We start from the raw sequence: 16,355 nt of genomic DNA, 5'->3' as shown, positions 1-16,355 counted from the left end.
GGTAAATAAATACACGAAAACACGAGACTGAACACATTCAAATGCAATAAGTAGATAATGTCTTACCACAGATTAATTCATCCGAGCCGTCAGAGCAATCCCGTCTGAAGTCGCACACTTTGCTGTTTGCAACGCACTCCCCATGCGCTCCACACACAAACTCTCCATCAGGGCAGCTGTGGGGCTGGACTGTGGGGGCTGGAGTGGTCACTGCAGGGGTGGTGGTGTTCACCGTGGGGAACTCTCCTGGAACGAAGCGTGGCAAAAACACACAAATCAACAGGGGGAAATTGAAAATAAGGGAACACAGGCATTACACGAAAACGTCGATATTTTCTGCTCTGGCATAATTATGTACCGTCGTATGGGACGCAGTCCAGGAAGGAGAGGTCGTCAATGGCAATGTCCCCATTAAAATCATCTCCAACGGTACCTTCTATCAAAATCTGACAACAGACAATATCGGTTAACAATTTAAGACTGCGTTGCACCAGCTATTTGTAAATCCATTTCCAGTTAGCCAGCACACATGGCGTGCAGGTATGACTTGTACATTCGGTGAACATAGTCTATATTTTGGCAGCTATTCTTTTGCCATTACAACATGCATACAAACAAAATCACCAAAAATAATCCCAACATTTGACACAAGGTTGTTACGTGCGGTGGCTTTTTTGTTGCTAATATTGTTAACAAATAACAAATGGTTAGCTAAAAGATTATTACTTCAGATGAGTTTTGTCAACAACCACCAGGTCTGTCTTTGTGCCAAGAAGTGGAATATCATTTGGAAATATTAAGTTTGATATTAGCTTTCAAAGAAAAGAGCGTGACCCTGAAAAATAAGGTGATTCTGCCGTAGTTGTTGTTGTAGTAATCATGCCAACACATGTGTGGAATGCAGATTAAAACATCTCATAAGAAAAGCCTATTTGAAGCGTGTTTTTTAAATGAATTAGCATATTTTAAGCAGCAGTGATGTTTTTAAATATTTTTCAGACATTTCCACTTGTTAGCTTGTCTGAGAAAACACTGGTTATATTAAATCTCAAAGGAGTGAGTTGGTACAACTGTCTTGATGTCAAATCATTATACAGCATGCCTATGTGGTAACAAATGGACCAGCCTGACTTTTTTCCACTTGTACTCGTTCTACAGTCAATTAACTTGACAAACAAAGCTCCTGTTTTCAATGCCACAATGAAGGAAAAGTCCTTAACTGCCTGTCAAGTTATACATACTCATGAGTAATGACAACAGAACATCCATCTTGGAGGGATCGATGTCGAGCAGTGAAGCTATTAAACGGCTCTTCGTTATACAACTCTATAGTCCACACTTAAACACAGACTCTTTGCTTCACTGGCGTTCCCTTAATGGCTGCTGGAACACCGTGTTTACCTGTGGCTCATGTTGACATGTCTGTTTTTGATTAACCAAGGGGACTGAATGAAATCATGATTTAAACTACCTAGCGTTAGAACATTAAACGCCCTTTTTGCACTAAAACTGAAGCATTAGTTACCTGGAAAGGCCGAGCGCTGCTGAGGTAGAGTGTCTTCCTGTGCCATAGGTTTCCTTGCGCTCCGTATCGCACCCACAGCATCTGCCCACGCCCGCCAGTGGCGGTCCTGAGGTACACCGCCAGGCAGAACACGTGCGAGCCGAACATGTGGTAATGGAAGCGGAAAACACAGCGGTGGCGGGACCTGGACGGGTCCTCGCCGCGCTGGTGGGTGGGCTGGAAGACTCTGCTCAGCAACACAGCTGTGTCTTTGAACTCCTGCGGGACAGAGGACTCGATGTAGAGGTAGTGACCGTAGCTGGTGCCCAGCGTGTGGTCCTTCCAGGGCCCCGTGTTGATGGTCGGAGTGGGGCCTCGGACGCGGGTCCAGTCGAACACGTCTCCTCCGCTCCGTTCTTGTTTCCAGCTGCACATCCCCCGTTCAAAGTTACACTGCAGCTCTGGAGCTGTGAGATATGACAGGAAATGACTTTTCAGATTAAGATTTTACAAACTTAAAAGATTTTTTTTGTATTTCTTCCATCGCTGAATATTTGTAACTAAAAGAGACACTCACAACAGCCCTCCTCATCGGATCCATCCCCACAGTCATCCACAAGGTCACACAGCTGCAGGTGCTCCACACATGCCTTGGTATGGACGCAGTGGAAATGTGTGTGTGCGGGGCACTCCGACACCGCGGGGGGCAACGAGCAGTTCTTGAAGGTGACATCATCCAAGGCAGAGACCCCATCAAACACACCGAGGCTGATCTTGGCCAGAGCGATCTGGAAGGGCTGGGTGATGCGTCCCAGCTGTACGGTGACCTGGTTCCAACGGGTCCCCTGGTCGTACAAAGTCCTCCATATGACGGTGTTGTTTTGGACGCCATGGATTCGGAGGTACATGTCTGCAGCGCCCACGGACATACCCGAGTTGTAATGCCTGAAGGAGATGAGGGCTAAAATGTTACTGACAAATTTGCAGCAAATTAATGTGTTCTGTGGGATTATACTTTTGAAATTATTTCCTCACACCAGATACTGTAAATCACAGATTCCTCTCGTGATAATGCATATGCTTGCAGGATATACTACATGAGGGCTTTGGATTACTATGCAGAAGAAATGGAATAAATAAACCTCTGCCAGGAGTACCCGTCCAACCATCCAGTGGGAAAATAAAACCTGTCATTTGACATAAACTTTTAGGGGCCACAAAGCTGTCAAAGTATGATGGATTCCAGTGCGTACCCTCTCATTGTGTTTGACTGTTGAATAAGGGATGCTGAGAGAGCAGAGCTGAGACAGGTGAAATGATGGTTGGTGGGGAAGGGAAAAAAAGATCAAGAAAAACACAAAAGGAAGAGACACAGAAAATGGAAAAAAGTTTGAAATTCCAGGCAGAACTACAGATTCGGCTTATGATAACGAGTCATGTCGAAAAAACTTCATAGAAAGGAAGCCACAGTCTCACCAGAAGGTCATGGAACACCCGGAGGCCGACTGTTTGAACCAGGGTCCTCTGAGAACAGCACTCGGATAAAGACTGCTACTGTTCTTCAATATAAACATGAAGTGTCCTGCAGAGAGGGAGACCACAAATTACTATTCATACCTTACCCACGTCTACTTTATTACACACACCCACACATCGCTGCAAACTTGTTCCCGCCAGACGGTGAATCACCTTTGAAGAAGCTGAAACAGTAATGGATGCACGGAGACTATTCCACTAAACGCCTTCGCTCTTTGTTGTCGTTGCCAGATGGGTCAATTTCATCCTCACAGAAACATCTCTCCCTCTGGGATTTTTTTTTGTGCACATCAAGGATATCAAGCATCATGGGACGGACAAAACGTATCCTGTTGACTGCGGTCGCCATGCCAACGGGGTTCTTGTTTGTGACACAGGTTGGAGGGCTTGATTGCTTCACAGCCGGGCTTCAAATGTGAAAATGGCTGCTGGGGGCGATGTGCAGGGGGCCCATTTAATTTCACACAACTTATCGAAACCATGCTGGGTTACTACACTCACTCACCAAACATGAGGATGCAGCTCCTTTTAAACAAAGTTGTTTTCAGGCTGACAATCAACAATATCGTACATTGATCTATGCAATTTAATAGCAGCTTAATCACACCGTTGACTAGCTAGGTTTTTATTCCTCTTCATGGCTGAACTTAGCTCCCGTCTCATGTATGTATTTGGAATAACAAACTGGTTGTTTACTTGATGTTGTTTCAAAATGTCTGTTTCTTATGAATTTCACAAATAGGAAAAAGCAATAAGTACATTTAGTTATAGCTATATCATAAGCTAACTATCTTATGGAGGAGTTGTGGAAGTTGGAAACTTTTCTTGGCTCCTATTAGGCGCCTAGCAGCCAAACAAACACAGCGTGAACATCACATACCTGCACGTTGTTGTGAACCTTTGAATGTTACAGTCACATTTTCTAAACCTTAAAGATGCTGCCACCTTGATACGTGTCATTTCACAAATCTCGCAGGATATAAAGAAGCTTCCCAGACACATAACTGGGACTTCAATTAACTGTCTACACCGTCTCCAAATCTGAATTTAGCATCCGAGAATCTTTTCACAGCATGTTCACACAATGAACATGACAAAACAACGGATGGTGTTGCTGGAGAAAATAACTGCATGATGTTATCAAGTCAATTTAGAACAAGATTCCTTGTTAAATCCACAAAGTCATCCTGAAAGAGAAATGTTTTCTGGAGGTTAGTTGTGGAGAAAAGCCTGAGTATAAAGACGTGATGGGGTATAATACACAGTACCATTCTGTGGAACATAAAGCCAGGAGAAACCAGCAGAGTATTGTGTATTCCAGTGACTGAGGGGGCGTTAATATTCAGAATGGGTACAGCATGTCGATTTTCTTTCTATTATTCAGACGACTGAGAAAGCATTTCTCCATGAAGTGCTTATCTCTCAAAAACACACAGACAAGGGATTTTCTTTCCTCCCACGAAAAAACCTCAATTTGATATATATTTTGCCGGTTATTTCACCCGGACACGGTGAAATCATCTTATCGGCTCATCATATTTCCATTCTTATTCCAGTGATGACAACTTCATAGTGCAGATGGAAGCGTTTGTACTGAGCATACACTATGTGGTGCCTTTGTTTTCTTTACCCTCGGTGCTGTTTGTAGAGTGGTCCAGAGGTGGTGGGTGGTAGTCTGGAGGCACCTCCACAGAGGAGCCCCATACCCAGTCAAAGCCATCGCCGAGGGTGTGCTCGTACCAGCCACAAGACCCGCCCTCAAAGTCACACTCAGAGGCTGAACGAGTAGAGGGAAGATGATTACGATTAAAAAAGAAAAGAAAGTTCTGTTCTGTGTGATGAAACCTCCAGAAAAGCTACAGAAGGTTGGTTTTAAACAGGCATGGATGAGAAGTCCTTAAGTGCTGTGAAAAATGTTGATGGGTAATAAAAAATAAAAACCAAAAAGGAGGAAATAGTCTTTAAATGTCAGCAGTTGCTATCATACTGGCGGACATATTTATATATACATCTCAAATCTGCTCACAGTCAAACGTAGAAATAGAACGTGAAGTCTTTAAATGGGTTACTTGGCAACAAGGTTCTTACGGCAGCTGTCTTCGTCCTCTCCGTGGGGACAATGTGGGGTGAAGTCACACACTTTGCTCTCCTCCATGTACTCGCCACCGTCACAGGCAAACAATGGAGGAGGAGACGCACTGCTCTCTGCCGCAGGAATCAGAAAAGCAAGATTAATAAAATCCATATTACAGTGTTTAGTTGCAACACTTTGATAATCGGGAACTATTAAATCAGATGTAGACCCCCCCCCCCCCCCCTTTCCCCGCCCCACCACCACAAGATAAGAAGAGCTACAGTCGTTATCGCTGACTCCTATCAAGTGATTTTATCATTAAAGAGCACTCCTAAGGAGCTCACGGTGGATTAATATAGATGAGCTCAGCGGCGTCCAGAGAAGAGCAAGTAGCCGTGTCATGGAAGATCAGACACCACTGTGAAGTAATGAACGGATATTTTGATCAATAGTACGTCCCCATCCTTAGAGACCCCATCCTTAAATCAACTTTACTCTAATCCTCTAATATTTTAGAGGTATTGGAAGCATAAAGTCAGAAATTGTTCCTTTTTTAAATGACTTTTGGCTGGCTATTGAAAAAAACGTTTTCTACTTTAACTGCAGTAACTTTTTGTTGAACTTGAGCTGAGCCAGAATGGCAATTACGTGAGGTCACCAAACTGCATTTACTTACAGACAGAATAAAAGCTGTCACACTCTAATAAAAAAATATATATATATAAAGAAAGAATAAAAACGTTCCACAGGGTTGTAGCAGCGTTCAAGGTAAACTTGGCTGTAAAGTTGCTATGGTTAACAAGATAGCAAACATTTACACATCCAGTATCCAACATACAACCCCTTTAACGTTGCACATTTAATTCATTAATAAAGGACAATATTGATTAGTGCAGCTTTAATAATTCCATATTGTCTTGTGCTTCTGTAGAACAGAACAGCCAGTCATTCCCAAAACACACGGATAACACATGGAGTGTGATTTGTGATAATAAGGTGTAAAGGAGGTGTCGAACTTTAGCTGAAAAGACAATCTACACAATAACATGTTTCTGTTTTTCCCCCTCACACCACCCACACATATCTATTTAACTAGTATTTATTATAATGTTACTATTTGTTACCGTGCACTTAATCCGATTTGATATTGTGAATCCATAACTCATCAAATGCAATGTGCAGCAGATTTATTGGCTGTGTAGGAGATAGGATAAAAAAAAAGTCAGATGGTACATTAAGAATCCGCTGTAAGTGACAGTGGCATGTTGTTGACAATATTAAATGTGAGCCACAAATCAAAAGGATATCCTTGTCACGTCAGCCTACACAAATATGTCAAACATACAGTCATAACTCTTTGCCTGTGTTATATAATGTTATTGGTAATTCAGGGTCACACCCATTGGTTATTTCCCCACTGGAGCTTCGACTATAAAACGAAGTTTGGGTTTAGGACTCTATCCGGCTCTTTGTCTTTTGCAAGGCGTTTTTAGGTTTAATGCTTGTTCATGATAACGAGGTCCATGCTTCTTGAGGTGTGGAGAATTGGACAAATCCACCCGAAGGGAGCAGAAGCTATGGGTGATTTCACATCGGAACGCTTTGGTCCGTTTCAACCTAACCCTGGAGCGTTTCGTCCAGTGGTCTGGATGGTTTGGGGTGCTGTGAAAGCTCATTTGAACTCTGGTCCGCCTGGAAACGTGGGTCTCGCTTCGGCACACTTTTGGGTGAGAATGCTATCCGAGCAAAATATAGGAAGCGAAACAAAAAAAGTGCAGTGTGGGTTGAGTGGACACTTTTAATCGCCCACAAGATCAAAACCCAGTTGGTAGCATTCGTGAACAATGTGTCTTATAGAGATGTGGTCAAATGAGGAAGAGGCGATCACATGGTGCAGCTACTCGTCATCATTTCTCCGTTATTTCCAATAGACCACAACCGTTTTGACAGTGTAACACTGGTTTATAATGTTTGGTGCTCAGCAAACTTCATGAAAAATTAAAAAAATATTGCAGCTTCACACTTCCACTGAACTACTGGTGTCAAGGTTCCCCCTTTTTCTTCTATTTAACACACATTTACTCAACTTAAAGCAGCATTACTTGATATTTTCAGCAATTTGGGATTAACTCAATAAACTGTAGATGCAACCCGGTATGATGAACAAGCTACAAACTTTAGAATTAATGCAGAGTCATTTAGAGTAAGAGTGAAAATTTTGGGCCAGAAAACCAAAATTAAGAGCTGGAAACGCTACAATAAAAACCCGGCATAGAACTGAGGGGTGTCAGGTGATAATTCTCTAGGTTTATCACCTATAAAAAAAGCTTTTTAGATTAATCCATAGTTAATAAAAATGATTGATATACAGCTGCTGATTCAGTTTGACAGAAATATGTCTGTTTCTCTAAAAGAAAACTTCAGCTCGACATGTTGCCAAGGAAAGGGATCAACGGAGGCAGCTCATTGTGGTCTTATGTACCATACTGTAGGGACAAACTGGAAATGTCAGCATCATGGTTAACTAAAACGTATCTCATCTACAGCTTTAGACAGCTTGCCTTCAGACCCTCCCTACTCTATAATATGTAATAAAATATGTATATTCTGTAAAAATCCTAAAACTGAAGGGTCACAGCCTAAATGACACAATCAATGGAGAGCAGGAACATCCTTCATTAGATGAATAATAGCAGCTGATAATATGTATATTATACATCAGCAAGGCAACATGTAAATAAGATTTCCAAAATGCTAGGACAGTCCTTCATCACACGCTCCCAGACACGATGTTAAGCGGTATCATATTCATCACTTAGCTGCAGGCAGCACACTGTAAAAGACATAAATAAACCCGTACATTGAGGCACTGACTGCTCCAGAGAAATGTATAGTAAGCACTATTTGAGTGATTCAGTTATTCTATCATGAATCCCTATTCATTAGGCGTCTCCCCCCGTTATCGGCATTCAAAACAGGTTTGTGGTGGCCTGTTTATGTGGGGTGATATTTCATAAATGATACGGTCTGGACTTGACCCATCTGTGCAGTGAGAGGTTATTAATGGTAGCAGTACCTGGCGCAGTCACACAGCCGGGACTGAAGGACAGATCGTCGATGGCCAGGACCTCGGAGGCTTTGCTGTCGGCTGAAAGTTGCCCTCGAATCACAACCTGGAAGGGAAAACATTCAAGAAATCAGTCTGTTTGTCTTTGTGCATCATGGCCTGTGTAGATCATTTGCATGTGATATATACTGTAAATATTACAGTCTGTGCTAGGTGCTAATGTCCTTAGTTTTGCAGATATAGTAAGTATAGTTGTAGATAGGATGCTACATCATTCATAATAATAAGGCTACACTGATCAAAGTCCACAGAACAGCTTTATCTCCACCAGTGGAGTTTTACAGCCCATCATTTAGGACTGATCTGAAGAAATGCTGGATTGTGCCATCCTGCATGATGGGAAAATGCACTCCAATATACATAATTGTCATTGGTCACACTCAGCTGGTACTTATTTATTTCCCATAAAAGTAATATAAATCGGAGGGATGGTAGCAATGAATGTATATATAAATGTTTATTTAGCATTTCCCAAACAAACCACAGTGTATTATCTGATCCAGACTATGTGCCCTTAGAACATCATTTTTAGTCACTTTGCTATTGCAAGTAGAATCAGCTCTACAAACTTAAATTGCCTCATTGATATGATTTTCTCTGTTTTGTTTCAAGTTGTAGGCGAGTTTACACTTCATACATATGCATATAACATTTAATATGCACACATCTAAATAAATCTGTCCCAAGGAAAGTGTTTTCTAGGTAACAACTGCAATATGGAGATTTTTAAGCAGGTGAAAAAAGTGCAGCACTGACTGAACTTGAAATCAACCCCGAAATCACCGCGGTAAACAAAAACCCAATTAACTCGGCTGCCTTTTAAACAGGTATTAGCTTAACGGAGGGGAAAGGGAATGTTAGCAGAGCCTCTTTACCATATAATGAAACTGATCTGGCTGAAGTCAGTGACAGATGGCGAAGGCGGAGAGGAGAAGGCTGACACACTGACATTGTGTCTGAGGATATACTGAAGGAAGACACCAGATGGCCTCTGAAGGGACCAGTTGGGTCGGTTACCCCCTCGCTGCACATAAACGGCTCCAGTCCTGCTGCTCATTTCTGCCGTGATGACTTTATCAGTCTCAGAGAAACTTAGTCAATATCAATATGAATGTCACATACCTGAAAACTGTGATTACTGGACAACGTAATCACTGTCTGCTGCCACATCTTCTTCGGCGGTCGAGTGGAGCGTTTCCACGCCTCTGTGCTCTGACCCGGCGTCTGAGTCTGAACCAAGACCTGAAGATCTCCGTGTTGTGCTCCGACATAATGATAGAAACTCATCTATTGTATCACAAATGAAAGAAAGACATCACCAGTTGTTGTAATGTGGTCGCTGAAGTTTTTTTGTGTGGATTTTGTTACCTGGCAAGTCCGACTGGGCAGGAAGACGGGACCGTTCAGGTCCGCAATGGTTCCGTTTCCACTGACCGGTAAAAGGGAGAGGAAATGTGCTAAAGGAGATGGGGTTGCATGCATGGAAAATATGAATTAACCAGAGTAAAAGGTTGTGAATTCAAATTTACAGTATATCCCATATGACATGTGCTCATACATGATGTGTTATTGGTGTGGTCTTGTTTGAGTCCTGGGACCTCAGTTGTTCTGGTCCATCCAGAGAGCGTCTCTGACCTCTGGACCAGGTCACAGAATCCCTCCTCGAAGTCACATCTCCTATAACTGGAGCCTTCAACAACAACAACAAACACTTCTCACTTGTGTGACTTGGTCATGAATCTGTGTAGGGGGATTAAGCTGTGGATTCTGCACACAATAAAGATTTGTCAACCCAGCAGAGCTCAGAAACAAAGCAGTTTCCTGTTAGGAGCATCCAAGTAATCCTATTTGAGGGTATGGCCAAATGTGCAACAAGGGACTGAAAAGAATTAGTGATAAAACTGTATTTTCAGAAGGATTAGTAAGGATGCAACAAAGAATTACTTTGATATTACTTCATATTTTTCACAGTTCCTGAATCACTTATAGATATTCTGTATAGCTACATCAACATATATACACAAACACACACTACAACTACTAATACATACATGCAGTGTAAATATACACACAGACACACATAAACACACACTACAACTACTAATACATACATGCAGTGTAAATACACACACACATACATATAAACACACACACATATGTATACATATATATTCCTGCTTTACTCACAGTCCTCCTCGTCGCTACCATCGCCACAGTTGTCAGTGAAGTCACACACACGATCCTCAGGCACACAAACCCCCCGCGAGCAGCTAAACTCCTGTGGCAAACAAGCTTCGACAGACACCAGAGAGAAGGCCAAGAGCAGCCACACCGAGCCCAGCGACAACTTCATCTGCCTGGTTATCGTTTGTCCTTTAACTACAACTCCTTCTCTTCACCTCCATGTAAAGCATTTTGTTGTTCGGGACGGTAAGGACGGACGTTAGACGAGGTAGCGCTTTCCCTTCCCGAGTACAGTTTGCCTGGATCTTGGAGGCTGTTAGCATGTTGTAAAGGGTAATAAATGGCTTTTATGGCTGTTGCTCAATAAGGTGACTTTGCTGGTTCCTGTGTTCAACACACCAGCATGCTAACCTGCTCACAATGATGATGCTAACACAATGCTGTTTTGCTTTTAACACATAAGTTCAGCATCCCAAACTGTTATAATTAGCACTAAATACAAAACAGGTATTTTTTATTATTAATTATATTATTATTATTATTATTAATATATATATTTCATGGCAATGCATCTTACAGTTTCATTAATAACCCACAAATGTCAACCTCATGGCAGCGCTAGAGGAAAAGTCATGGGGTCACTAACATCATTAGGATTCATCCTCTGGGCACCATGAGCACATGAATCCAATTCCACGCACATACATCCAATAGCTGTTGAGTTAGTTTAATTTTGTCCCTACAGCCACCCGTGGCTAAAAATCAGATAAGTACTTAGCTAAGCGTCTGTGTTTGTCTCCTGAGTGTATTTGAGTTGTAACCTGAACAGCATGCAACTATTTACTTTCCTATGATGAGCACAAAGGGATTTTCAAAATGATCTTTGCAAATAACACATAATTCAACTGGGAAAACTATGTCTGTACCGGTGCAAACTGCGAAGAGATTGCAGACAGCCCACTGTTTTCAACAACATAAAAATTAGCTCCGACTACGGGTTGGATTGAACCTATAAAAGAAGGCAGAGAAGAGATGAGGTTGGGAATATGAACTGCCATGAAAGGATCATTAACTGCGTCCTGTGGGGCTCGGTCCCACTTTACAGCGAGGCATAATTTCATTTCACAGGAATCAATAAAGACGGGAGCTTAAAACAGACATGCGGCACGCCAGGACAAGAGATGGTGTAGTTCAAATGAAATTAACCTTGAGAGAAAAGGCAAGCTCTACGGCTCCACGAGGGACGAGGGACTAATGGAACAAGGAAAAGATCACGTCTTTATTGACCTCTATTGGCAGTGGTGGTGAGCGTGAACCGAGAGGCGGTGGCAGCATGTTGCAACAGTGCCACATATAGTGCAGAATGTGTACTGTTGAGTTGTCGTTTCTGAATACCTCAGTCAATGGGTTAAGGTTAGGGGATAGGGGGTTAGTGTTTGGGTGTTAGGGTTAGGGTGTAAGGGGTTAGGGGTGATCCCCCGATAGTTGGAACACACCCTCCGATCCCCCTTTTTGAATAGAGGGACCACCACCCCGGTCTGCCAGTCCAGAGGCACTGTCCCCGACTGCGATACTGCAGAGACGTGTCAGCCAAGACAGCCCCACAACATCCAGAGACTTGAGGTACTCAGTGCGGATCTCATCCACCCCCGGTGCCTTGCCACCAGGGAGCTTCTTAACTTCCTCAGTGACTTTGGCATGGTTGATGGATGGATCAACCTCCGAGTCCCCAGCCTCTGCTTCCTCTATGGAAGGTGTGTCAGTGGGATTGAGGAGATCCTTGAAGTATTCCTTCCACCGCCCGACGATATCCCCAGTCGAGGTCAACAGCTCCCCACCTCCACCGTAAAAAGTGTTGGTGGAGGGCTGCTTCCCCTTCCTGAGGCGCCGGATGGTCAGAATTTCCTCGAGGCTGACCGGTAGTCCTCCTTCAATGTTGAGTTAGTATCATTTTGCCGTCCCTACAGCCACCCGTGGCTACAAATCGGATAAGTACTTAGCTAAGCGTCTGTGTTTGTCTCCTGAGTGAATTTGAGTTGTAACCTGAACAGCATGCAACTACTTCCATGTCCCCATGGCTAGTGTCACCGGCCGGGGATTGGGTCGCCCGGGCACCTGCCCAGGACAGCCACACAAATCACACCGCACCTGCCCCTTCTGAACCCTCCTGCGGGTGGTGAGCCTACTGGAGGGTAGGCCCACGTTGCTCCTTCGGGCGGTGCCCGGCCAGGTCCCGTGGGCAGAAACCCCGCCACCAGGCGCTCACCTGCGAGCCCCAACCCCGGGCCTGGCTCCAGGATGGGGCCCCGGTGACGTTAACTTCCTTGATCTTTTGTCAGTCATAGGGGGCTTAGAACCGCTCTTAGTCTGACCTGTCACCTAGGACCTGTTTGCCTTGGGAGACCCTACCAGGGGCATTAAGCCCCGGACAACATAGCTCCTAGGATCATTCAGGTGCTCAAACCCCTCCACCACGGTAAGGTGTCGGTTCAAGGAGGGGGTAGTGACAGACTAATCATATTATTCCAATTTCAACATGTGACAGGAAATGGCAATAGCAACGTGGTCAATCATGATGACTCATGACACAGTTAGCCAATATCAACAAGAGGGGAGTGATTATCATCGGCCAGCAAAGTGCAAATGACTTTAATGTGCAGTACATAAAAGGTGGGTGTTCATTAAATTAAGTTTTTTTTGTTTTACATCATATTAAGTGCAGCGGGATATCAAAGTAGTCCATTACACTAATACACTGAATTTCCCTTTACAAATATTCTGACTTCTGTGTGTTATAATGTAGGACAGAAGTGGTGAAAAGACTGCTGTAAGAGTTTCATCATGCTAGCAGCCCTTGATTCTGTTCTGCACAGGGGGTGCTTTGAGCATGCTCAGAATGACAATGCTAATATTTCATGACAATCGATCCAGTGCACTTCGGCAAGTCAAAGAAACGTGTCACATTTTCAACAAATCTTTCCTCCTCGGGAAGATTGAGTTCATGCATTTCCTTCCTCTTCCGTCTCACAGCGTATGAATTCTTAAGAACTCGGTGTGATTCAGTTCACCTTCATGAGTGAAATAGGGGTCAAAAGCAGCGTGTTAAGTGACTAAAATAAGACAAATGTATCAGTGAATTCCCCAGGGCTGGTGCAACCATTTGTCAAAGATGTGAACTAATCTATTTCACACATAGTTTTGTACATATTAAAACAAAGATGCGATTAAATCCTGTTCCCGTCTGTTACCAACTGATTGTCTTTGACCTCAATCTTTTGCCCTTCTGTTGATGTTTGTTCTGAGTAATGGGAGTTTAAAAAAACCCAATTATTAATTAAAAAAAAAAAGATACAGAAGGATTGTCTCGAATAGAAAGCCAAAGATGTATAAAGAAGTCTGCCTGGTGTGATTTGTTTAATGCAAAGCTGAAATAAATCAGGTAATGTCCTGCTGCAGTACAGACACAAAAAGGCAAAAGAACAATCAATGAAATCTCTGAGATCAATCAAGGACACACTTTAAAGTTTTCTGGCACATTTCCATTCTGTGCGACTGAATTTTATATTAAATGTAGCTGTTGGAGAGGAAGAAAAAACCGAGGTTAAGTTGCCTCATCATTCGTCTTCTACCCTTTCAACAGTTTGTTAATCGTAATGCATGCATTTCGAATGCAAATCGATCACTTTCAAAAATCCTTCTCTGAATGGAGAAGCCGGTGATTCACTTCTGAGTGAAGTCGTCATAACAGCTGGGGTTTCATCTTAACAGCGCACCTGCAGGAGGCATTTTACGCAGCACCTGCAACCAACAAAGGAGATCACGCAGTGCTCGTGAGGTGAGATTTGTGTGAAAAGCGGCAAACAGTGTTGACAAATGAGCTGCATAAGAGGAATGAGACAGAAACCCAGACTGCAGTAAACAGGCGACCCGTATGCATCCCATTTGGCAGAACCTTGTCCTGCCGGCCTGCCACCTGTCAGCGTTCAAGAGACACTCTGCCAGAATACTCACCGAGAAGTCACACAAGGTAAGGTACAGGAAGCCACTTCATTTTTTATAGCAATGACTGTGTCATCAGTCGCAATATTCATCTAAATCCTCGCCAAGCTAACAAATTGTATTGTAAAGCACTTCAGAGCTTCAATAAAGCTTTGGTGGAGAAAGTATACTGATAAAAAAATAAGTAAAAGTCCTGCATTGAAAATGTCACTTAAATTATGTTGGTGTCATCAGAAAAACATCCTTAAAAGTATCAAACAAATTTGAAAATCAGAATTCATAAAACCCCTTACTGGGGCGCAAATATGTAAAAGTACACGATTTCAGTACATTTACTTACATTCCAGTTCAGTGCAATACACATAAAAATCACTCACCTAATTACTAATTGACTTGTGTGTAACTTGCTGCAGATCAGCGTGACAGATGCTGTAAATAATGCATCAGATTATGACGAAGTGTTCTGAGATCAGATACCCTGTCATTCTCTCCCTCTGGATATTAGCCCTCAAAGCAAAATCATCTGCATAATTACAGCTTGATTAATGACGATGAAGAGAGGGAGGACGTTCATTAGACGGGAACGCAGGTTTTATAGCAGCCATGAAGAAAAGGTATATAAAAGAATAAATCTGACCAGCATTTCCTCCAACTGTAAATTTAACCTTTTTCCACACAACATTAAACTTAAACAGTCAGTGTTGTCTACATGATGAAAAATACGCTTCTAGCTGAGGAATGAAAAGGACAACTCAGACATGTTTGATATTCTAGTCCTGTAAGCTATAAATCCTAGGAGGGAAACGGCAGTATCCTCGACCGTGACAGGCCTGTGTGTGTGTGTGTGTGTGTGTGTGTGTGTGTGTGTGTGTGTGTGTGTGTGTGTGTGTGTGTGTAATGACTTTAAATCATGGCACGAATGGAGCATTTGTTTTAATTGAGGCTTTTAGTGAACACTTTTGGGTCAACATGCTGCCGGTGTCGTGCCCCGACAATTACCCTCAGATAGGAAGGTGTGCCCGTGGCAGTGGCCGCGGGAGCGCGCACGCAGGGAAGGTGGGCCTACGTTAGCTTTAAAAATATGATTTACAGCCGTATTGACTGGTTTATCGTGTTGGAACTGTTGTTTTATCAACGAGTTTTCCCAAAGTAACGCGTATGTATTTTAAATCTGCCACAAAACTACGCGCCCACCTCTCTATAACACAGCTTAGTCACAAGTTGAAAGACATTTACACCATTTTACAATTTAATAAACACGGATATAACAAGACTGAGCACGTACCTTCTGGTCTGCCGTTCTCCTCAACATGGTGCTAGCTTCCTAGCTTATGCTAACGTCAGCCATGTTTACGTGTTACGAGCAAACGACAACGGTCGCAAACAGCCAATCAGATTGTAGAACGCTGGCAATCAGCTTTGGGCATGCGCATTGCTGCTTTCCCACACTGGTCACTTGGGAACTCAATTAAAACACCACTTTCAAACTATTACACCAGCCACTGACCTTAGCTTGTAGAATAAGGATGTTTCATGTCATGCATGGGTCCAGAATTATATTAATTTCCAAATTAAATAGTACTAGTAAAACCATACACCACATGACAAAGTGTGCCCCAGGGGCCCATTCCTGATCCATTCCTGTTATCCGAGTACTAGGGCTACACGCTCCTCCCTGACAACATAATGTATCATAAGCCCTCTTGGAATATTGCTGATGATGACACATTGTATAATTCTCTGTTAATTGCAGTCATTTTTTGCAGCTAGAGTAATTCAAAGCAACCTCGGTGCCATAAAAGAAAATAAATCTCAAACTTTTCTGCAAATGAACTATGAAAAAATAGCCTAGAATGTAGGTTATGAAAAAAAAAACTCTGCTCATTAGCTTTGGATGATTATGCAAAACAGTATCTAGGCCCGAGACATAG

General features: G+C 42.9%; 1 protein-coding gene across 1 annotated transcript in view; it reads right to left on the bottom strand.

Moving 5' to 3' along the window:
* malrd1 (MAM and LDL receptor class A domain containing 1) overlaps nt 1-15,736 on the bottom strand; it is a gene marked incomplete at its 5' end in the record, with an annotated part of 44,048 nt that extends 28,312 nt beyond the window's left edge. Inside the window, 13 exons of the mRNA XM_084033654.1 lie at nt 67-246; nt 359-446; nt 1,526-1,971; nt 2,082-2,449; nt 2,981-3,086; nt 4,671-4,817; nt 5,129-5,245; nt 8,191-8,287; nt 9,364-9,528; nt 9,610-9,698; nt 9,800-9,931; nt 14,199-14,223; nt 15,710-15,736. Of these exons, the coding sequence (XP_083889780.1) occupies nt 67-246; nt 359-446; nt 1,526-1,971; nt 2,082-2,449; nt 2,981-3,086; nt 4,671-4,817; nt 5,129-5,245; nt 8,191-8,287; nt 9,364-9,528; nt 9,610-9,698; nt 9,800-9,931; nt 14,199-14,223; nt 15,710-15,736 (1,987 nt within the window). The remainder of the gene's footprint in view (nt 1-66; nt 247-358; nt 447-1,525; nt 1,972-2,081; nt 2,450-2,980; nt 3,087-4,670; nt 4,818-5,128; nt 5,246-8,190; nt 8,288-9,363; nt 9,529-9,609; nt 9,699-9,799; nt 9,932-14,198; nt 14,224-15,709) is intronic.
* Between the last annotated feature and the right edge of the window lie 619 nt (nt 15,737-16,355).

The sequence above is a fragment of the Eutrigla gurnardus genome (assembly GCF_963514095.1).
Source record: "Eutrigla gurnardus genome assembly, chromosome: 18".
In the NCBI taxonomy this organism is placed as follows: Eukaryota; Metazoa; Chordata; class Actinopteri; order Perciformes; family Triglidae; genus Eutrigla; species Eutrigla gurnardus.
Note: the sequence above shows the minus strand (reverse complement) of the source record. Positions and strands in the feature narration are given on the sequence as shown.